The sequence below is a fragment of the Polypterus senegalus genome, chromosome 2 (genome assembly GCF_016835505.1).
Source record: "Polypterus senegalus isolate Bchr_013 chromosome 2, ASM1683550v1, whole genome shotgun sequence".
In the NCBI taxonomy this organism is placed as follows: Eukaryota; Metazoa; Chordata; class Cladistia; order Polypteriformes; family Polypteridae; genus Polypterus; species Polypterus senegalus.
In genome coordinates this window covers 44747097-44770103 of record NC_053155.1, presented here as the reverse complement: position 1 = coordinate 44770103, position 23007 = coordinate 44747097, and the positions used below count along the sequence as shown (strand labels likewise).

Sequence of the window (23007 nt, the reverse complement as noted above, 5' to 3'; positions counted from 1 at the left end):
AGAAAAAACAACAGTGTAGTGCACTATTTTATGTTTTATAAATAACAAGTATTTTATTTATGGTTTAATGCAATGCTACACACCATGTAGCACTCAGTTGAGAACTTTCCAGAACATGAGCAAGTTGACAGAGTTCCGGCTTTGAGTCATTTTCTTGTGATATGAAGGAAATGCCTTCTGTTTTTCAGTTTTAATGGCATCTTGAACTTCACTTGTGTTCACCGGTCATTCTCAAAGGTGTTGAGTATTTGACAGTAAATCTGTGCACTTCGCTACTGCCTATTTATTTGTTGTCTGATTTATATAGTAAATCTTGCTCATTCAGGTTTGTTTTCCAGTCATTGACATAAAGATGTGTACACATAATCACAGAGAATATTAATTTGAAGGCCAGTATTTCTATTCACTACTGATGTGAAAATCGATTTCTTTAAATTGTGGAAATCTTGCATTATCTTGAAATAGCTGTGTTTTTCAATTAAGTGAGATTCCTTATTCATCTTTCATACCAGCTTATTCAAATTCATGAGAACTAGTCCAAAGTCTGATAGCAATCAATTACCGGTCACTCCAGCATTTGTACTAGCTCACATCAGGCCAAAATCGACTAAATGTGACCAGTTTTGGGATGTGAAGTTAATAATCGGTTCTGCCAAGTTGGCTTTGTGCACAACAATGTAGCAGCACTACCTGAAATTGACTTAAATTCCCAGCATGTTCCAGGATCACTGTGCCCCCTGTCTGCTGCGCAGAGGTCACTGGGAAGATACCTATGAAGGTGAAAAATTTAAAAGGATTCTGGTTTTTATAGAAGATAATTCAGTTTTATATTTGTTTGTCAAAGCCGCAGCAGCCCCTTTTCTGTTCTGTTTTTGAAGTTACTAAAATTAATGCACTGGATTCTTTTCCTAGATTTTTTTTAAATCATCTGGATTGTTTGTTTATTTGTTTGTTCTCATGGAATGCATTCTGTCAGTCAAATCAGTATGTAAAGTCACCATCTTTCTTGCTCTGATGCCATCAAAATTAAAATTTTGCTCAATTTGTTCTATGATATGGAGGATCTCCAGTTTCACTTCAATTTTTCTGTTGACCACGTCCACGTCCTCCATTTAAAGTGCATTTTAATGAGTGCTTGGGTTATCGAACCTTTCTAAGATGACTTTCACATTCATGGACTGTGTGATTCACTCTTAATGTCTGAGACTTATTTTACTCATTTCAAACAAAAGGCATTCAGATGTGTTTAACTATGAAATCAGTTCACATGATGATATTTGAACCTTAGAAAAGGTGCAGAACACGGCATGTCAACATGGTCGTTCATGAGCTTCAGTAAATGAAACAACTGTCAACCTTCATGAGATTTATATGTTTTATTGAAAAAGATCAAAATGACACAATTTTAATTTAATATTAAAAAAAATGATGTCTTAGAAGCAGCACCAAATGTTGCATGTGTAAGTTATTTTATTGTCTGGTCCATCTGACTGTTTGTCTGGCTTCAGTCTGTTCTGGTGTTTCACTTGTTCTGAGCCATAAGGTAGCACTGTCATTCAAACTTTACTAAAAAGGGTTAAACAAAACAAACCCAAGGGTACCCCCTGGGTCAAAGTTTTGGACTGAGACCTAGTCTACGGTCTTACGGGATCAAATGAGGGAGTTGTGCAAATTTTGTTAGAAAATTTATATATATATATATATATACACACACACACACACAGTGCATCCGGAACGTATTCACAGCACATCACTTTTTCCACATTTTGTTATGTTACAGCCTTATTCCAAAATGGATTAAATTCATTTTTTTCCTCAGAATTCTACACACAACACTCCATAATGACAATGGGAAAAAGTGTACTGAGGTTTTTGCAAATTTATTAAAAATAACAAAACTGAGACAGCACATGTACATAAGTATTCACAGCCTTTGCCATGAAGCTCAAAATTGAGCTCAGGTGCATCCTCTTTCCCCTGATCATCCTTGAGATGTTTCTGCAGCCTAATTGGAGTCCACCTGTGGTAAATTCAGTTGATTGGACAGGATTTGGAAAGGCACACACCTGTCTATATAAGGTCCCACAGTTGACCGTTCATGTCAGAGCACAAACCAAGCATGAAGTCAAAGGAATTGTCTGTAGACCTCCGAGACAGGATTGTCTCGAGGCACAAATCTGTGGAAGGTTACAGAAAAATTTCTGCTGCTTTGAAGGTCCCAATGAGCACAGTGGCCTCCATCATTCGTAAGTGGAAGAAGTTCAAAACCACCAGGACTCTTCCTAGAGCTGGCTGGCCATCTAAACTGAGCGATCAGGGGAGAAGGGCCTTAGTCAGGGAGGTGACCAAGAACCCGATGGTCACTCTGTCAGAGCTCCAGAGGTCCTCTGTGGAGAGAGGAGAACCTTCCAGAAGGACAACCATCTCTGCAGCAATCCATCAATTAGACCTGTATGGTAGAGTGGCCAGACGGAAGACACTTATTAGTAAAAGGCACATGGCAGCCCGCCTGGAGTTTGCCAGAAGGTACCTGAAGGACTCTCAAACCATGAGAAACAAAATTCTCTGGTCTGGTGAGACAAAGACTAAACTCTTTGGTGTGAATGCCAGGCGTCACATTTGGAGGAAACCAGACACCGCTCATCACCAGGGGCCTCATGTATAACGCCGTGCGTAGAACTCGCACTATAACATGGCGTAAGTACAAAAGTTTAAATGTGCTTACGCACATAAAAATCCAGATGCAGGAATCTGTGCGCATCTAACTTCCACGCTCTTCCGCTACATAAATCCCGATCAGCGTGAAAACTAACGCCGCACGCCAGCATTATGTAACGCCTCAAATCCTCCCAGAATTACGCCTATTTGAATATGCAAATCAGTATAAATCGCCCTTAAGCGCAGCCTTCTGTGAAAAGACAATGGGAAAAGCACGGGAAAATATAAGAATTTCAGCGAATACCAAGTGGAGGCAAAGGAAAAACATACTATTTGTTCAAATAAACCGTGGTATAATCAACAAAATGAAGTTGATCAAGTGACATAGCGTGTTGGAGAAACATGAAAGCTCACATTCACAAAATCGCATAGTGCCGGAAATAAAAAAGAAGTAACATATCAAAGTCGCCGTGAAAAGAAGAGTTGTAAACCCACTGTCTTAGTGTCATGTGAAAGCTTATTAGGGTACAGAGAAAAAAGGCACACGGTGGGGAAAAAGCACGAAATGTCAACTTCAATCTCGACATTTCCACTTTAATCACGTAGTTTATTTTGTCATTTAGTAGAACATTATAAACTTCATCTTAAAATCGTTTAATCAACCAGTTTCTCAAATCACATCGTAATTAAAGTAGCACGTTAAATGCTTTGTTTTGTATTTGATCTTCTACTCGTATGTGATCTATGTGTGTGAATCACTACTTGCTTCTTAAACTGGCTCTCTTCCTCCAACTGGACACAGAGTCCATTACATTTGTGATATTACAGCTCTCTGAATAACTAAAATACTGAGATGTATACGTGATGTCATTTTCATGATGATAGGAGCTAAAGCACATTATTAAACATGTGTTTCATGAGCCTCGTGCTCATGACAAGCATTTATCTTTTGTCGAAATTTGTCGCTGCTTTTAGCTGTGTTGTTATTTTCTCTTTCTGTTTTATATTCAATATATATTGGCGTGGCCACCCCAAGAGTCCTTGCTTTTCTTTCCCCAAGTAACCGATCGCCATAAAATCAGCTCTGTAATAGACGTTAAGCCATCTGTAAGCTTAGCCCATTCTTCAAAACGCTTAAAGAACTTTGAAATATCTTCGTAGTACATGTTTAATTATTCTATCCTTCACGACACTCCCAGTGAAGAATATAGATTATTTAAATGAAGTTAAAGTTTTATGTGTATAATTTAACAAACATATTTTGCTGCATTTCACCTTAAAAATGATATCGCATCATATGTAAATACGCTTTATAAAGTGGCCCAGGTTGTGAGATATTATAACTGTAGTGCAAGTTTACAGTGGGGTGATTGTACTTATAAGTACAAACCGTTCTACAAGGAGCAATTGATTGAGTGCATTTAAAGTTCTTGGGATTAAACTGTTTCTGAACCGCGAGGTCTGTACAGGAAAGGCTTTAAAACGTTTTGCCGTGGCTGTGGCAGTGTGTCCTTAAAGCTGTATACCGATAATTCTCTTTCCGATCAGCTGCTGCTGTGATTCACACTCAGATACAGTGATATAAATACTCTGAGTCGTGCAGTGAGAGTAATATGGAAAAAGATGATCCGCTGTGGCAACTCCTAACGGGAGCAGCTGAAAGAAGAAGGTGCAGTGAGAGTAACAACGCTAAAGCAGTTCTAGTATTTGGAATACTATGGCTGTTCAATGGACCATTATATTGTTACAAGTTAATTACAATCAGATGCGTTACACTAATAAACAATATGCGGTTAGTTTCTGTGTATTTATAAAGCCACGTCATGAAAATAATGAGTAATCACACAGGAACAGTACCATTGCTTTGACGCTGGGTGCCGCCAGTTTGCAAAACCGAGCGGAGAACTTGCGTACGACAAGGCATGAGGTACCGTGGAAAAGTGCGTGGCTTTACGCCAAGTGTAGGTTTTATACATCGCGATTTGAATGTGGAAAAGTTCTTACGCAACATTTCTGTGCGTACGCACCGTTTATACATGAGGCCCCAGGCCAATACCATCCCTACAGTGAAGCATGGTGGTGGCAGCATCATGCTGTGGGGATGTTTTTCAGCAGCATGAAATGGGAGACTAGTCAGGATAAAGGGAAAGATGGCTGCAGCAATGTACAGAGACATCCTGGATGAAAAACTGCTCCAGAGCACTCTTGACCTCAGACTGGGGCAACGGTTCATCTCTCAGCAGAACAACAACCCTAAGCATACAGCCAAGATATCAAAGGAGTGGCTTCAGGACAACTCTGTGAATGTCCTTAAGTGGCCCAGCCAGAGCCCAGACTTGAATCTGATTGAACATCTCTGGAGAGATCTTAAAGTGGCTGTGCACTGACACTTCCCATCCAACCTGATGGAGCTTGAGAGGTGCTGCAAAGAGGAATGGGCGAAACTGGCCAAGGATAGGTGTGCCAAGCTTGTGGCATCATATTCGAAAACACTTGAGGCTGTAATTGCTGCCAAAGGTGCATCGACAAAGTATTGAGCAAAGGCTGTGGATACTTATGTACATGTGAGTTCTCAGTTTTTTTATTTTTAATAAATTTGCAAAAACCTCAAGTAAACTTTTTTCATGTTGTCATTATGGGGTGTTGTGTGTAGAATTCTGAGGAAAAACATGAATTTAATCCATTTTGGAATAAGGCTGTAACATAACAAAATGTGGAAAAAGTGATGCACTGTGAATACTTTCCGGATGCACTATATATATATATATATATATATATATATATATAATAATATAAATAAATTTAAATTAGGTTCACCAATTTCTGTTGGGATCCGCAGGCGCCACCAGGGGGTGCTGCAGCAGGAGCTGCTCTGCCCTTATGGACAGTTCTCCCGCCACACCCAGACGTGCTGCCGGAAATGATTAATCAAGCACCTGGAGCACTTCCGGGTGCCTTATAAAAGGATCCAGCAGCCACTACTCGGGGAGACAGAGTTGGGAGGAGGAAGACAAAGCTTGACCAAAGGAGTGGAGGGGGAGGAAAAGAGAGAAGGAAGACTATTGTGATTGTGCTGGGACTGTGTTGTAAGCATGGCAAACGGGGGAATGTGTTTCCCACGAGGAAAAAACAAATTAAAAAATAAAACGTGTGTCTTGAACTTATGTCCCACACTTCTCTGTGTGGGGTTAAGTGGGCAGTGCCAGCCTGGGTGGTCCACAATATAATTTTATATATAGTGATATATGGCCGGCAGTTTATTCCAGCCAATACCCCCACGCCGCTAGATGGAGTTCTCCCTGCAACATGGAGGTGCCCCGAATTCCAGCAGGGCATCATGGACATTGGAGTTTTACTTCACAGCCCTGCTGGATACCGTGGCTGCCAGGGAACGCTGCAGGGAGGCACATATGTTTATTTTCCATATAGCCCGGAAGTACTCCCAAGTCACGGCGATGGAAGAAATTAAGTACTTCCGGGCTGAAGATAAAGGAGAGTTTCCATCTGACATGGAAGTGCTATGAAATCACATGGACTGAGAGACAGAAGCACTTCCAGGTCAAGGAATATAAAAGGACTATGGGAAACCCCAGCAGACTGAGCCAGATTTGGGTGGGAGCATGACGGAGCTGCTGGGAGTGGAGGATTGGTTATTGTTGTTGTTATTATTATTGATTTATTGTGTATAGTGGAGGTGCTTCATGCACATTATTATAATAAATTCAGTATTGGGACTTTTACCTGGTGTCTGAACGTGTTGTCTGAGGATTCAACAATAAATATATATAATTTATACAAAGGGTTTTAGTGGTTTATAGTGCATAATGTGAATGTTCCAAGAATCCAACCAGTAGCATTTTACCCAACCCTTGGTTGATTAGCCTGGATAATTGACCCACTTGAGCCAGGTTGGGATGTATATATAATTTTATCACCCTATGTACTTTGCCTATTATTTTTTTTGTCCTTGAAACAGTGACTGTATCTGGGAGTATGTAGCTATCCCAAAACTAGATCCAGGGGGCAGTTTTCTTCCACAATGAGGCCTGAATGTGAAGGTCATCACTAACTGTATTGACAATACAAGAATTAAAGAATTGTGATATGGTGCCAGGTGGCACATCTGAGAAACCAGCAGGCTCTAGTGAACTATTGTTGGCATCTCAGTATTTTCCAGACTTGCGTAGTCAGGGACTTGCCAGGACAGTTATGGGTTGTCAAAACACATGAGAATTTGACGTCTGGCACCGCACAGAGTTGGTGCCTGTATATTTAAGTGCCTTAGGGTAGAAAATGGACATAACTGGTTTAAATTTCTCAGAATTATATACAGTCATGGCCAAAAGTTTTGAGAATGACACAAATATTGGTTTTCATAAAGTTTGCTGCTTCAGTGTTTTTAGATGTTTTTGTCAGATGTTTTTATGGTATAGTGAAGTATAAACATTTCATGTTTCAAAGGCTTTTATTGACAATTACTTTAAGTTTATGCAAAGAGTCAATATGTGCAGTGTTGGCCCTTCTTTGTCAAGACTGCTATCTTGTCAATCAGCTTCTGGGCCAAATCCTGACTGATGGCAGCCCATTCTTGCATAATCAATGCTTGGAGTTTGTCAAAATTTCGGGTTTGTGTTTGTCTTCTTGAGGATTGACCACAAGTTCTCAATGGGATTAAGGTGTGAGGAATTTCCTGAGCATGGACCCACCACTTAGTTATCACTTTTGCCTTATGGCACGGTGCTCCATCAACCTGGAAAAGGCATTGTTCGCCACCAAACTGTTCTTGGATGGCTGGGAGATGTTGCTCTCGGAAGATGTTTTTGTACCATTCTTTTTCCATGGCTGTGTTTTTAGGCAAAATTTTGAGTGAGCCCACTCCCCTGGCTGAGAAGCAACCCCACACATGAATGGTCTCAGGATTCTTTACTGTTGGCATGACACAGGACTAATGGTGGTGCTCACTTTTTCTTTTTTTCGGATGCCCCAAACAATTGTAAAAGGGATTCATTACGCCATTCCTCAGTAGTCCAATCCCTGTACCTTTTACAGAACATCAGTCTGTCCCTGATGTTTTTCTTGGAGAGAAGTGGCTTCTTTGCTGCCCTTCTTGACTCCAGGCCATCCTCCAAAAGTCTTTGCCTCACTCACACCTGCCTGCTGCCATTCTTGAGCAAACTCTGCACGGATGGTGCCCCGATCCCGCAGCTGAATCAACTTTAGGAGACGGTCCTGGTGCTTGCTGGACGTTCTTGGGTGCCCTGAAGCCTTCTTCAAATCAGTAGTAGAAATGGGTTTTTGGGGATTAAGTTCATTTTCATGGCAAACAGGGAGTTTGCAATTGATTGCAATTTATTTCATTACTCTTCATAATATTCTGGAGTATATGCAAATTGCCATCATAAAAACTGAGGCAGCAAACTTTGCAAAAAATTAATATTTGTGTCATTCTCAAAACTTTTGGCCACGAGTGTAAATTTGGCCCAAATTTAAAGAGTGGGAGTTTTCCTAGTTCAGAAAATGTACTCCTAACTTCACCAGCATTTAGGAGAGCTTGTGAGATGCCAGAAGACAAGTGATCGGCACACACATTCCTGAAAAGGCTGAATGTTTTTGAAATGCTGGACAATAATGAACTTGTTTTTTATATTAACTTTTTTACTGTCTATTTGACAGAAATGAAGTAATAATCATAACAAGTCTTGTGTGTTATGTGATCGTTCCATCAATGTGTTCTTTGCCAAAATGAACATGTTGATAATATTACATGTAAAATGCAGCTTTGCAATAGTGATGATTTGGGTTTGTCCCCACCAAATATTTCTCATATTTTGCACGAGACGCACTTGGAATTGTATAAATCTGTGCATCCATGTGAGGTAATGTATAGCAACCTGCATTCATTCAAATCACTGGTTTCCCTGGAGTTGTTGGTCTGATTTGTGACACGCTCATAAAGATGTGCTCAAGTGTGGATGAGCACACGTACAGTTTGTAAATTTCGAGGGATATCACACAGGTGGTCATGGATCCAAACTCTATTACTCTCGATGTTGCAAAGTAACAACAGTTAGCACACTATTCTACCTTATGTTTTCCTCCTCCTCCTTTTTCTACTTTTTAAAATTGTATTATTCTCATCTTTATTTTGAAGCCTTTGCATCAGAAAAGTACAAATTGTCATCATGATTGCAAGTCGGAGTTCTGTGAAATCGTGGCGTCATTCGTTCTCAAATGTGAATTCCTACTCCTCGCTGGGAGTGGTCGTAGGCCGCTTCGTAACTACTACTCAGGATGAATTCTTATCGTAGTCAGACTTCTAGTGCAGTTCCTGAGAGTAATTCTGAGGTGCTTGATAAATCTGGGCACTGATCTCCTTCTTGCATTTTCACTGTCAGACTGCTCCAGGTGAGCAGTAGAGATGACTGCCATTGTGCGGGATAGCCACCCACTCTGCCACCCTCTTTTCTGGTTATGTGCTGCTTGGGAAGGCCGTCTCAATTGCGCTGGGGTCTGTGATATTCCCACATGTGATCTCATTTGAAATGAGCCCTGAAACAGAAGCAGATCTCACAACAATAGTTCATCAGCGTTTAAGAGTTTAATGAGGAGTCCCTGCTGGTCTCCAGTTATTAGTTTATTTTATTGTCCGTGTCCTCATTATGGTAATTAGTAATCTGTTAATTTGTATTTCTGCCTCCTGTGAACTTGTCACATAGCGATGTACCTGCACTCAGTCAAGGGTGCTATATAAACTCAGTGGAACTAATCAAGGTGATCTAACATCAGCACAGGGCAGCAGTTCTGACACGTCCAGCCACGGCTGGTGATCAATGGGATACTGAATCTAGTGAAGCGATCCATGACCCGTGGCTTACACCTCATCCTGATGCAAGTGCAGTGATGATGAGCCTCATGACTTACCAGTCTACACTTCTCGGGTCTTTGGAGACAGCCATGATGTGACCATTATTGCCAGCATTGCCATCAATCACATACTGTATGTCCAGTAAATTATTGCATGCTAAAAGGAGATGATTTGAATATGTGTGCTCATTGTCTTTTCATGGTGAGCCAGTTGTTCAGCCTGTGAATACAGTGGATTTGCAAACCTAACCAGTGGCATACTGTACATCCCAAATGCTGCTTTTCATTGAAACTGGACCTCCACTTCTTAAACACCAAAGCATACAGAAAGTGCATCCCGCCGTTAACACCTCTCACCTGCGTTCATTTGCTTTATTGTCATCCCTTTGTTGCTTGTTGTTGGGGGTTCTTCAGTTGAGAGCTAATGACTGTTGTAGTATGTTTAAGAGAGCCCATCTGCATTTGACATTGCTACTTTCTATCTGGGTTCAAATCTGATAACTATGGAGTTTGTATGCCCTACTGGTGGCCATGTGGTTTTTCTGAGGTGCTGGGTTAACTTGACCCGGTGCATTTATTACAGTGCCCTCTCCAGAGGGCAATCCTACCTGGTTGGTCCCCAGTGCTGGTGCGTAACCCCATGATCCTAAATTGAATACGTAGGCATGGAAAATAAATAAATGACCAAGAAAACTGTGTGTATTACATCAGACAAATACAAGAGCAGTTACAAGTTTAGGTGGGTGCCATACACAAATGGATCAAGAAGGGTTCTTGACTGCAGCAGGCATTGTCCCAGTTTCTCTCAAATATTCCAAATTCTGACGGCTCACGTAATGGTGACCACTGTCTTCAGTACATCACATTGTCAAAGCCACATCTGGACAATGCAGTCAGCACTCTGAGTTGGGTGAAGTCAGGAACCCATTGAGCATCAGTCCATCACAGAGCCTACTCCTGCACAAAGTAGCCTTTACCGTTTCATCTTTGAAGATGCAGGAGAAAAGTCCACCCAGGCAGTGACATATGCAGTTGGTGGTCTTACCCCAAGTTACCCTGTTCATAGCTGCCATGTTTCTTGTGGATTTTTGTTTTCACTTAGTAACAGGAGGGCACTCCACTATTTCAGAGACCGATGACTCACATTTTTAACATGAGAAGTTCATCCTGTTCATTAGGAGTAAAAATTTGATTGATGATCTTTAACATGCCATGTGTTTGTAGGTAATCAAGAATTGTGCTTAATCTTTACCTGTAAACTATCTGGTAGTCTGAGGCTGTACTAATGGCCCTTCTCTTTCAACCTGGGCTCAACCGTGCCTTTTGTGTATTTTCTTTTTTCATTGTTTTCATTATTTTTGAATAAATATTTTTCATGATGTTACGTAATTTTTGTTTATCATTCTGTATTTATGTACTGTGTCTTTAAGGGTTTTTTCATTCCTCAGCCATTATATGTGAGTGACTCCTTCAGTGGATTATTGAGTGTGTTTACATGAAGGTGAAGAACCTGGTGAAAGCAGAAACCTGGTTTCCTGAGAACCTCCATTTACTTACACAAGTCTACTTATGGAATTCAACTTTGGCAAAACATTCCGATGTCATAAATGTACGCTCAAAATAAAATGATTAAGCATTGTCAATGGCTACCATGAATCTGAAAACAAGCATGGAGCCCATGTCTCCTGAGATTGTGCTGCTGAGCTTAGTTAGGACTTGTCTGTTCAGCTCGTCAACAAAAATTGAGCATGTTCTGAAATACTGAGACAGATTACTTCAACCAGGAGAAGAAATAATTAGATCGCGCAAGCATTTTCCTCAGATGATGCATCTTTCTAGATTCTTCCACTGTCTTTTACCGTTGACTCTGCTGGATGCATGTGTGAAGTAAAGACATTCGAAGGCTAACAGGGTGCAGCAGATGTGTGCAAACTGGTATTGTTACTCGGCTGTATTAAGTGGGCTAATCATGGAGATATCGACCTCTGTTAACCAGGTTTCTCTTATCGGAATAAGGATTTACATGGCATTTGTTTTTACTGGGTTTCTGTGAGTAACCAAAGTTATTAAAATGCAGTTCAAACCACGCAATGTTGTTGGAGTCGAGTCTTGTAAGTATTATTTTCTTTGGACTTTTTGGCTTTGCAGATATTTTGCTTCTGTTCTTGTTTTTCTGAGTTTGGATTCTGTATTGGGACTTTTTCACCTTTTAGGCAAATCCTTTTAGCTCTTTTGCCCTCTTTTTGTCATTGTGTTGTACTTTTTGCTTTCTTGTAATAAACTCAAATTTATAAAGATTCTTCTTTGGACTTATCAATCCAGAGGTTTGATGGCACCCCTCTCTCCTGTTTTGTATATTTCTAGAACATTCATAGTATCTTTGAACTTTTAAAGCCAGCAACCCAATTTCTTTGGGCCTTGTAGGCCGAAACCTACCTGTGGAGAGGGGCTAGCGGCCTAGGAGTGTAGCTACATCTGGGCGTTTTGTGAAGAGCGACCTGGCCCTCTAAAAAGTCTCACACCCTTTTTGCCATGTTTATGTTGCGTCTTCACCCACTTCACAAACTGTGTTGTGTATTTACCCCATTTTTTTGATACCCATTGCGTGCCCAACCTACCTGGAAGGAGGTCTGTGTCTGAATTGCCCTTCCCAAAATTTCATTCTTTTTCCGTGTAGGGTTTTTTTCTTGTCTTCTTAGAGAGTCAAGGCTGGGGGGACTGTCAAAAACTGGGCCTGTCAAAGCCCATTGCGACACTCCTTGAATGATTTTGGGATAAACAAAAACAATTTGCTTGTAAGTGAGGCTTGTATAAAAACCATGCCATCCATCTGAGTGAACCCCATGGAAACCCCTGGGTGGGATTTGATTGTAGGCTGCAGCCCCCTCCACTGTGGCTCCATTTTGCCCGAGTGCAGGGTGATGATCGCTTCATTCGAAAGTGTGGGTTGGAAATAAGCATGATGACCCATTTCTTTACCTAGAAATTTTAATAGCTACTTCAATAATACCACAAGGAAGTCCTTGGCACTCATAGAAAATGTTGGTTTACTAATAGGTTACAAAAATTGGTACTATACAGAATTGAAATGACCTTGACTTAAAAATAAAAATAAAAAAGGCCTATTAAACAAAACTGCTATACCACTACAGACATTTTTTTTTTTCGTTTTTTTTTTCTGTTAAAGGAATTGGGCAAACAATGCCTACCATAGTCAGTACAAATGACTACACATCAACTGTATTACTGCAGAAACAGTTAACTCTCTTCCATGCAATAATGATGAACACAAATATATTCCAGCATATCTTGTCTACCTAACATAAAAACAGATAGTACATTAGTAACTCGCCGTTGAGTTTTTAAATCTTTGTACATCTGCACAATATTGACATTTCCAGAGAATTGTTAGAACTATCTTACATCAACTTCTTTTTTATCTTCTTAATACAGATAGTCAGTAAAACCAAAAACATTTGTTGTCATCAAACCAAACATCATACGGTCACAGCTTTACATACGTTATTCCACATCCACATGAGCTTTTTTTAATTTATCGACTGTACTTTTGAAAAGCCTCAGCGCTTGGCTACAAACATTCAAGCCTCTCCGTTTGGCTGAATGGCCGCCCCGTGTTGAGTCAGTGGAGTTACGAGTTGGTAACTTGAGTGGCACCGAGGTATGCTGAGGACCAAAAAAAACAAAACTTCAAGTGGGGCCACAGGAAGACACCGTGGCTCCACTTCTGGGTTTGCTTCACGTTTCTTTCGTTTTCAAAGAGATCAGAAGTGAATCATAGGGGTTGGGTGGGCACTGTGATCTCCTGCCGAAACGTACGATGGCACTTTCTCGTGCAGAGCCTCGACAAGGCTGGTGTGTGAGAAGGAGGAATAGAAATTGAATTTCATAGAAAACGTTTCAGATGTTGAGATAGCCATCTTCGGATTGACTTTACTATAAACTCTTCAAATAGGAAAATAAACTTTGTTACCCTGTTAAAAAGGCAGGTCAGATCTACGGTTTAAAAGGTAATACAATCTGCCCGTAATATACAGTATATCTTTACTTTTTTTCTGGGTCAATAAATGTCTACTTTTTTTTGTTGTTGTTGTTGTTGTTAATGAGGTAGTTTTCCTACTGGGTTTACATCTCCTTTTGTTTTTATGATTCTAAATTTGAGTGAGCCATTTCCATCTCTTTTTGCAGTTCAGCGAAATAATACATACTGCAGAGACTGGGGATGATGAATCCAATGGGGGCCGAGCATCCAAAAAACAGAGAAAAAAAATGGAATAAAAAACACCAGTCACATCACAGAAAAATCCAAAAAAAGCTTCACTATAACCCTACCTTTCAAACAAAAGAGGCATTGCGTTTCTGACTTCTCCCCCAACTCCAATGCATGCATGTTTTCAGATTAAATGGAATTACTGCACCAACATTTCAGAACTGTGGCATTCCCATTTTTTTTTTTTTTTAAATAATTCAAGACTAAACACACCATGACAAGCGTGCAAACAGAAGTTAGACATTGCACTAATTTTTTTCCCCCCTTCAAATGGCTTCTGTATAAGGCGCATATGTTAACTTTGTAAATAAAATGACAATAATAAAGAAAAGTAGCTTAAAAAGTAACTAAAGCGACTTATTGGGTTTTTTTTTAACCCCGCCCCCTCCCCATTCCCGTAAAAATCCATCTAATGTTCTAAATTAAGAAATGCATGCCGTAAATGATTATTATTTTTTTTTTTAATATAAAAAATAGTGCAATGTTTCAAGCTTTACCAGCAAGTACTGGTTAAGAGAGGGTGAAGTCTACACACACAAAATAGAATAATTCAAATGGAATGGATTACTGGATATATAGTTTTAAAAGGTTATAACACAAAAGGAGGTTCCTACAAACTTTCACAGGATAGTTAGTGCAGAAAGCAACACTGATGCATTAGTTTGTTAGGAGGACCCACATTAGTACGGGGCTGCAGACAGCAGTCTGTGTATCGATGGCCGCTGTGTGGTTTCTGTTCAGGTCACTATGTCTGCGGAGGGTGGCGCGGGTTTCTATCCTTATGTGTAAGAATTGAGCCTTTCCTTTGATCGCGACTGGATGTCTTGCAGCTCTTGTTCTTCCTTCATTTTGATGTCTTGGTATGCATGCATGTGACTCGCATCCTTTAAGTAGGCCCAGTTTGCTGAGAGAATCATGAGGAAGTGAATCTGGAAGAGAAGGGTGAGGTTGATGGCTAGTGAACATGTCAAGATGCAAAGCAAGCTAGTAGTCAGGCTAATTCAAACACAAAGCCGTTACTACTGGGAAGCTACAGACGTTAAGGGCTCTTAAAGTCTACTTGGACAACGACATGGCAGCATGCATGTTGTCGTTTCACTTCAGAGTACAACATTAAGGGGTGAAGGTTAGTGACTACCAACAAGTAAAACAAAAAATATAAGCACAAGGCTGACTTTAGACTTCAATTCTTTCTTTTTTTTAAATTCGTTGAAATGTGGATTTGGGAGGCAAACATGAAAAGTGCAGAATCTTCGCTTTCCGCTCAACAGAAATGACTCGACTTGGTTCTTTGACTAAGAAGACAAACACCAACTTAAACAAATGACTGGAATGGTTTAAAAGGAAAAAAATAAAGAAATAAAACAAAGGAACTGCACAGATCTTCGGTGTACAAGAAGGACAATTACACAGACCAGAAGGGGAATGTTGATATTTTTTTTAACAATTCATTTTTATTTTATGTTTATAAAGGGAAAAAATAACTACAGTTTTCAAAGTCTTAAACAATACAGTCAAGTATGCTTACAATCAATGGGATTAAAGTGTTCAATCCATTCTTAATCAATCATTTTGATGTTTCTCGGTGATCTCCAACGGCACTCCCTGCTTTACAGTCGACTTAATCGGAGTCATTCAGTTAGCGAATCGCTCACAGTTTTAGACGCTGTTCAAAAAAAATTCACATCCTTCAATTACGTTAAAAGGTCTGTGAGTGGGCGGGCTAACTGACTTACCTTAGCCGTTTTCTGTTTCTTATCTTTAATTAATGGAGAATTTGCCAATAGCGGGGGGAAACAATAATACACAAAGCTTCCATAGTATTAATACTTTTTTTTTATTTAACATTAGATATTAATTTTAATTTTGCATTATAATTTAATATTAAAACTACACAACGTCAGATTACGGTACTTCTTGATCTTAAGCAAACTTGACTGTAAAATTAACTGTCAGAAATGTAGAAAATGAAAAATAATAGCATGCAGTTTTAGGGTTAACAATAAAGCATCATATTTAAACAGGTTTAATGTAAGAAAAATTAACAGAACAGAACATCTCTATTATAAACATTTTCACTTACTAAGGCAATAAAAAGCAAATTTCAGTCATTAAAGTCAACGTCTCACTAATCTTGAACTGTTTTTATGCAGGTCTTTTTAAACTGGTCCCCTCTCTTCTATGCTCGTTTGAGCTTAGTGTGCAAACATGTCTACTGCTCTGTCTAAACTCCTCTACACCCTCAAACAGCAGCTGCATTACCCAAAGCTGAAGGTATGGAACCTGGCCAAAATGTCATGGGCACCCTGTCGGGAAGAAGGTAAGCTAACTTGATTGTGTCACGCAAAAATGCTAAGGTTCAATATTGTCAGTTTAATTATTATTTTTTTATGCCGTATTTCTTTTTGCCATCTGAACAATCTTGTTGCTCTCCATTGTGTTTCCGCAGCTCACACTGAGCTCTCGTTGCCAATTCAGTCAAAGTGGATCAGTGGGGTCAGTGCCGTCTTTTAACACGCAGCACCCTATGTGCTTGGATGGCAGCAGTAAATCAGAAAAGTAGCTTAAAATAAATGCCAAGAATTGGTTACAATGTTAGTTAAGAATTTGAAAAGCCAGATGCCATACCTTTCATAAAATACTGATCTCAAATTCTTTCTGTCCCAGTAAATAAATGGCAAAATGTTCCATACAGGTTGCTATTTACACATTATGTCAAAATGAAATAAGAGTCTGCTGTGTTTTAGTCCAAGGTTGTCAGTGGTCACTCGATCTACACACTGCAGCGCCATAAACTCTGCACTGAGCTCTTTAAATGGCTTAAAATTTAGTGCAGCAATCTTCTCGACTCTTAAACTTCAAAACAGCATAGTTATATGTAGTAGCCATCATGTAGATCAGCTGGTGGAAGAGAACAAAATACAGGGAGGTAAGACAAGATCTCGAGGATGCTGGCTGCATGAAAACAGTTCCACAAGTGAGGTAAGGCCCCGAGAAGGAATCTACCATACTTAAGAGGACTGATTTTTGAGAACGCTGGGGTGTCGGATTCAGATCATGGAGGGCCACAGTGGCAGCACCATTTAAATTAGTAATCGATTGCTGCTGCTTAACATGCACACTTCTTTTGCTTCAATACTAATTGACTCCTGTTTTAAGATTCAACTTCAACTGTTTCTTTTTCCTTTACCAGTAGCCATGATGTGAACCAGGAGATGATCAGCAGACTCAAACTCACCTCCTGGAGGTCCACCATTTTCACTCCAATCAATTTTAGCCAATTCTTCCTGTTCCTTCCATGGTTTGTTAGAAGTCTATGTATGCCATGCCACGCATTTCCAAAGCTTTTTCCTTCCTTGTTCTTGAACACGCTATCCAGATATTTGGTGGACCAGGTCTGATCGATATTTCTTTGTGGTTTTTCTAATTTTATTTCTATGGGTATCGTATGATGGGTTAAGTTACTTGGTTATCTGTTGCCTCACGTTTCATGTAATGCTGGTTGCAGAGAAGAGAAACAGTGAAGGGTTCTAAATCTTAAAAGGCAAATAGGCAAAAGATGTCTATCCTGTTAGCAGCAGGGACAGGGGAAATAACTAAAAAAGAGGCTGGAAGGAAAACTGCAGTCACTGCAGCCTTTTAGGATCTGAATTTAACACCCCTGACCTATTAATACCTTCTCCTAACATCTACGCTATAATCTAAAAATCTGTTTCTGAGCCCTTCCAGCTAGACGCCTGATTCTCTGCTAATTCGCATCAAAGTTTCTGCTCTATGCTTATCCACTGTGTTGAAGCTTATGCAATTCATGACATTGTAAAATAAAATCAAAAGAACCAACTGATAAAACATACGTGACTTCAGAGTCCATTCTTTTCTGGGCCCTAATAAACACTTTCCATTTATAATGTAGTTCATCTACGTGATATCTGAATGTGTGAAGTCTGACGAGAATTGTGATGTGTTAGAGAGTGGCATGGGCCAGCAGGCTCTTAAGAGAGAGTGGGATGCCTGTGCTGGCAATGAGAATGAATGGCAATAAAAAAGGGCATAGAGTGGGTATCCAGGATGTCAAAGGGCATGGCTCCAGTTCAGGAGAGACAGTTGGGAAGAAGCATGTAGCATTCACCCAGAACAATCAACAGGACGGGGCCTAGGAGATTCCATAATGCCCGTGTAGAAAGGGAGGGGGCCTCTAGTTCAACAGTAATCCTCCAGCCCGTTCACTAACTGGTACAAGTAGGTTCTTGGTGACCATTCAGCACATCTTAGAAGCTGACTGACAGCTTTCCCCTTAAAGGCTAGTGTAGAGACACCAGAGGCCACTAGACAGAGTACATGCCTGGAGGGGCCACCCATGACACCAGATGGGATGCTTGCAATGAATCTTCATTTTGGTATATCAAGATCAGATTTATTTCATTTTTGTACATTTTCCTCATTACTTATTTTATTATTTTTATTATATGCCCATGTGACATCATATGCCACGTTCACATGATCAGACATAGCCATCTTTATAAATAATGTTTATCACAAATATCACAAAATGGCATCAAGATGACATCATTATAATGACTAAAGGAATAATAACAAAAAAACAAACGCAAGAATACCCAAAATGTGACAAACCTGATCCAGACTGGCCATAACAAGGCTTCATTACTGTTCTGGGGTGTGGCCGGGCCACCTCAAACCAGAGGCCTTATGTACCGTACGTTAGAGCTGAGCTGGGACAAGACCGCAGACTGGGGTCAGGTAGAGATTGGAACTTAAGTGGTGGGTACGTGGATGAAGCATCCCACAATTTAGACAGGAGATGAACACCCATGCTGGGTGACCCAATTGGCAGCTTTTGTTTACTTTGTATATTGTCTTCCCTGTACACTTTATTTTTAGTAGATTTTTGTACAATTTTAGTTTTTCTGGCATTGATATGGGCATACTGAGTGAGCACAAAGACTTTGTTTTCCTTTATGATATACAGCCTGGCTGCCATAAAGGCGATGCCATACAGGGGGTTAAGGCCTGATACAATCTTGAGAGAGGGGCAAATCGTACCTGAAGAAGCTGTAATGTGAAGTGTACACCAGATCTTAAACCACTGGAAGAGCTGCCAGATGGTAGCATAAGGCTGTCAGGCTTAGCCGTAGGATGGTGAGTTGACGTATGATGGTTGTCAAGACATCATCACAGCTTTCTTTGCAGACAGGGGCAGCAGTCTGGAAGCTGAAGTGATCATATGGGACTTTTAAAGACTGCTCAGGGCGCTGCGGCTTATGGGACCCACAGTGGACTAGCAGTCGTGACATTTTGCAGGGCAGGGCTTGACTTGTCGATGGAGCAATTTGCCTGGAACTCAGAGGTGAGTTGTGGAAAGGTTTACTGATAGGCAAACAACAAGATGGAGGGCAGACAGTGAGAGGCAGGGCCTTGAGGTGGATGAGAAGTGAAGGCACCCTATTTGTTACAAAAGGTGTAAAATGTTTAAAGGCAGAGACCATAATGCTAGCCTCGGTTTACAATTTGTTTCTTGGTACCTTCCCTATACTCATCCCTGCTTTGTGAGTGATTTTAATTGAAAGATATTGGGTAGCTTTGTTCTGTGTTGCTGAGATGCAATGTAACACACATAGACATATATGCAAAGGTCCTTCGACAACTAACAGTACAAAGCCTGACATAACTAGGTAATCACAAAAAACACCAAACCAAAGCATGCTTCATCTGAGTGAACCGCTGCTCTCTAAAATATTGCCAATGACTGATGTTTTTGCAAATGCAGGGTTACCTTGTTTTATGCCCTCACAGGATAACATAAAATGACATTCTTAGACTTGCCAATGCCAGAGAACCAGAGTCTAACCTGGTGGCATTGAGATCATGGACTGGAGTGTGAATGTGTCACTGAGACCACTTGTGTACACAACCACAGGACCGCACAGTGGGCAGAACGTGCAGACTCTACACAAAGAGTAACAAAGCATGGAGTCTGATCTCGGGGCACTGGGTCTGTGAGCCACCTGGCACAGCTCATTCTGTCTAATTTATAAAACCAAGCGTTCACCCCTTTTCTAAGCATCCTTTTAATGCTAAAAAAGGAAACATTATTGTGGGATTAGAACTGTGAAATTTCAAATGGCAAGACTAAGCATCCATTTCGTAGTTCTAGCTTTGTGGACGACACCTGCTAGAGATTGACGTGAACTACACATTTACCAATGGGCAATCCAAAATCTTAACCCAGCACTGGCAAAAACGCATCAATCAACAAGAAGATCTTGTCGCATGTACACTATGTTGAAAAAAAAAAAATCATAAGTTGCCTGGAGCTTTCACAAAGGAGGTCAGATGATCAGTGACACTAAAGAAGAGCTTCATGCCTACTGAGGCACCACGAAAGAAATACTTGAGCAATTAAAATCATACAGCTCACAGTTGCATTTGTAACTAATATACATGAATATAGAAGCTAAAAATAACTATCTTCACAGAAGTCTGACAGTATTTTTAATCTAACCCTGTAATTTGCTATTCTTTTCTGCAATTATTTTAAAGTAGCATATATTCAACCAAGCATTCTGCTCACAAAGGTGTCGAAAATTATATGCGGAGTGAAACCGGTTACTTGTCAAGAGACCTGGGTCAAATACTTTAATTTTTAGTTGCATACACTGCACTTCAATATTCATTTACCAGTGTACTTGAATTTCCTCAGATGATTCTTCACTTTAAAGTATGTGATCAGTTACTTGTGGAAAAGGTAATACCAGATTTGTATGTCATCATCTCCATCACTTGTTACCAGAAGGTCACTTCAGCTCTCCACAGAGGACCTCTGGAGCTCTGACAAAGTGACCATCGGGTTCTTGGTCTCCTCCCTGACTGAGGCCCTTCTCCCCCAATTGCTCAGTTTAGATGGCCGGCCAGCTCTAGGAAGAGTCCTGGTGGTTTTGAACTTCTTCCACTTACGGATGATGGAGGCCACTGTGCTCATTGGGACCTTCAAAGCAGCAGACATTTTTCTGTAGCCTTCCCCAGATTTGTGCCTCGAGACAATCCTGTCTCAGAGGTCTACAGACAATTCCTTTGACTTCATGCTTGGTTTGTGCTCTGACATGAACTGTCAACTGTGGGACCTTATATAGACAGGTGTGTGCCTTTCCAAATCCTGTCCAATCAACTGAATTTACCACAGGTGGACTCCAATTAAGCTGCAGAAACATCTCAAGGATGATCAGGGGAAACAGGATGCACCTGAGCTCAATTTTGAGCTTCATGGCAAAGGCTGTGAATACTTATGTACATGTGCTCTCTCAATGATTTTATTTTTAATAAATTTGCAAAAACCTCAAGTAAACTTTTTTCATGTTGTCATTATGGGGTGTTGTGTGTAGAATTCTGAGGAAGAAAATGAATTTAATCCATTTTGGAATAAGGCTATAATATAACAAAATGTGGAACAAGTGATGCGCTGTGAATACTTTCCGGATGCACTGTATGTGTATATATATATATATATATATATATATATATATATATATATATATATATATATATATATATACACACACACACACATATATATATATATAATATTTTTAATAAATAATATTCACACACACACAGTACATGTAACTATAGTTGAAAGACACTAGTAATCAATGTGATACTGTGAACTTGATTTTCTTTTAATATATTTAAGTTTTGCACTCTATACATTCATACATTTCAGCAATACACTGTTCTAGTGGAACACATGGAGTCTCAATCCAGACTCTTCATCTGTAGCACCTGACCCCTCGAATGAACTGCCCACCTCCAGACAAAACCTCTGACTCCCTCAATGTTTATTAGAAGAAGACCCCATTCATCATGAATGGTTATCAAGAGAAAAATTGATTACGCGGACAAACCTAGCACCGAGAAACTATGAAGTCAAACAAATTAAGGCCAAAAATGTTGACTGGTTACAAGGCAAATTGGTTAAATGCGTATCAATAGACTCTGCTGAATTAGTTGGCGGTGATTGTGCGGAAGATGAAAACACCAACTTACAATATCCCGAAGATTTTAAAAAATTACTGTAGAAAGAAAGATGTATCCAAGAAAGGTAATGTATACGGTGGTCCAGATCTAATTATGCAATTTTCATTATGCCATAACTTATTAAGTTTATTACATAGAAAATCACCCAAAAAATCCCGGACCATCGAGAAGTGTGCGAACTGACGACTTGAAGAATCGTCTTCATGCCAAACTGGAATTGTCCCCGCATAAATCAAAGTCATCCAGACGATCTGGATCTGCATAATTAAATCTGGACCACCCTGTAGTACATCTTCCACGGATAACATTAGATAACAAAGGAGATCTTGATATGCCTTTCGTATTAAAGCGTTAACAGTTTCCCGTTAGAATAGCTTTTGCAAAGACAATTTACAAATCTCACAGCGAACATTCGAAAAAGTTGTTTTATTTAATAGAGAGAAAGAAACGACATTCAATCACAGGTAGTGAAAGTCCAAGCACACAATATAAATTCAATGTGATATTGACAAAAATGTAATTGAAAAAATTTACAGTAAAAGTGTAAGTTTAAAAAGTATTTGCGTGTTAATTTCAAAGCCAAACAGAACGAAATCGTATTATGCAACAAATAACTCTTAACACAACATGAAACATAATTTACTTTCAAATTATTACGTTTTACTATTTTTTAATATGGTTAATTACTCGCTGTAATGTAAAATAGTAAATTGTACATCCTCTTCCCCATATGCGTGTGGCAGAAACGCAAAGAGGCTAGCTCATAGTGTTGGCACGGGGGTTGGCGAGCGAAGCGAGCAGGGGGCAAGCCCCTTAGTATTTTATAAAAATTTTATATACAAGACTTGCTAAAAGCTGACGGACGCTTCCAAACAGTTGTGACAGTGTGAGGACTATAAAGAGGACTGTTCCATTATGACACTAGAAGGTAAAGCATGTAGTTGGTGAAGCAGACAGTCAAAGAATTAGCTAAACTGGTTAGCGGAAAGCTATATGATCAGCTAAATGATCATTGTGTCAGTGCTCTGTGAGATTTATTCTATATCCATCCATCCAACCATTTTCCTGTACCAGTTATCTGGGGCTGAACTGTGGGACTGCTGGCACCAGTCCATCGCAGGGTGAACACACACATTTGGGGCAATTCA

The 23007-nt window shown here is 39.9% G+C and overlaps 1 protein-coding gene across 3 annotated transcripts in view; it reads right to left on the bottom strand.

Moving 5' to 3' along the window:
* Positions 1-12550: 12550 nt before the first annotated feature.
* Positions 12551-23007, bottom strand: part of gpm6bb (glycoprotein M6Bb) — a 219092-nt gene continuing 208635 nt past the window's right edge. For 2 of the 3 annotated variants that reach the window (XM_039743601.1, XM_039743600.1), the window contains exon 7: positions 12551-14739. In XM_039743601.1, coding sequence (XP_039599535.1) covers positions 14590-14739 — 150 coding nt within the window. In that variant the 3' untranslated portion in view covers positions 12551-14589. Of the gene's footprint in view, positions 14740-15242; positions 16712-23007 lie in introns of those variants that run through there. The other variant, XM_039743602.1, reaches the window with a different exon arrangement.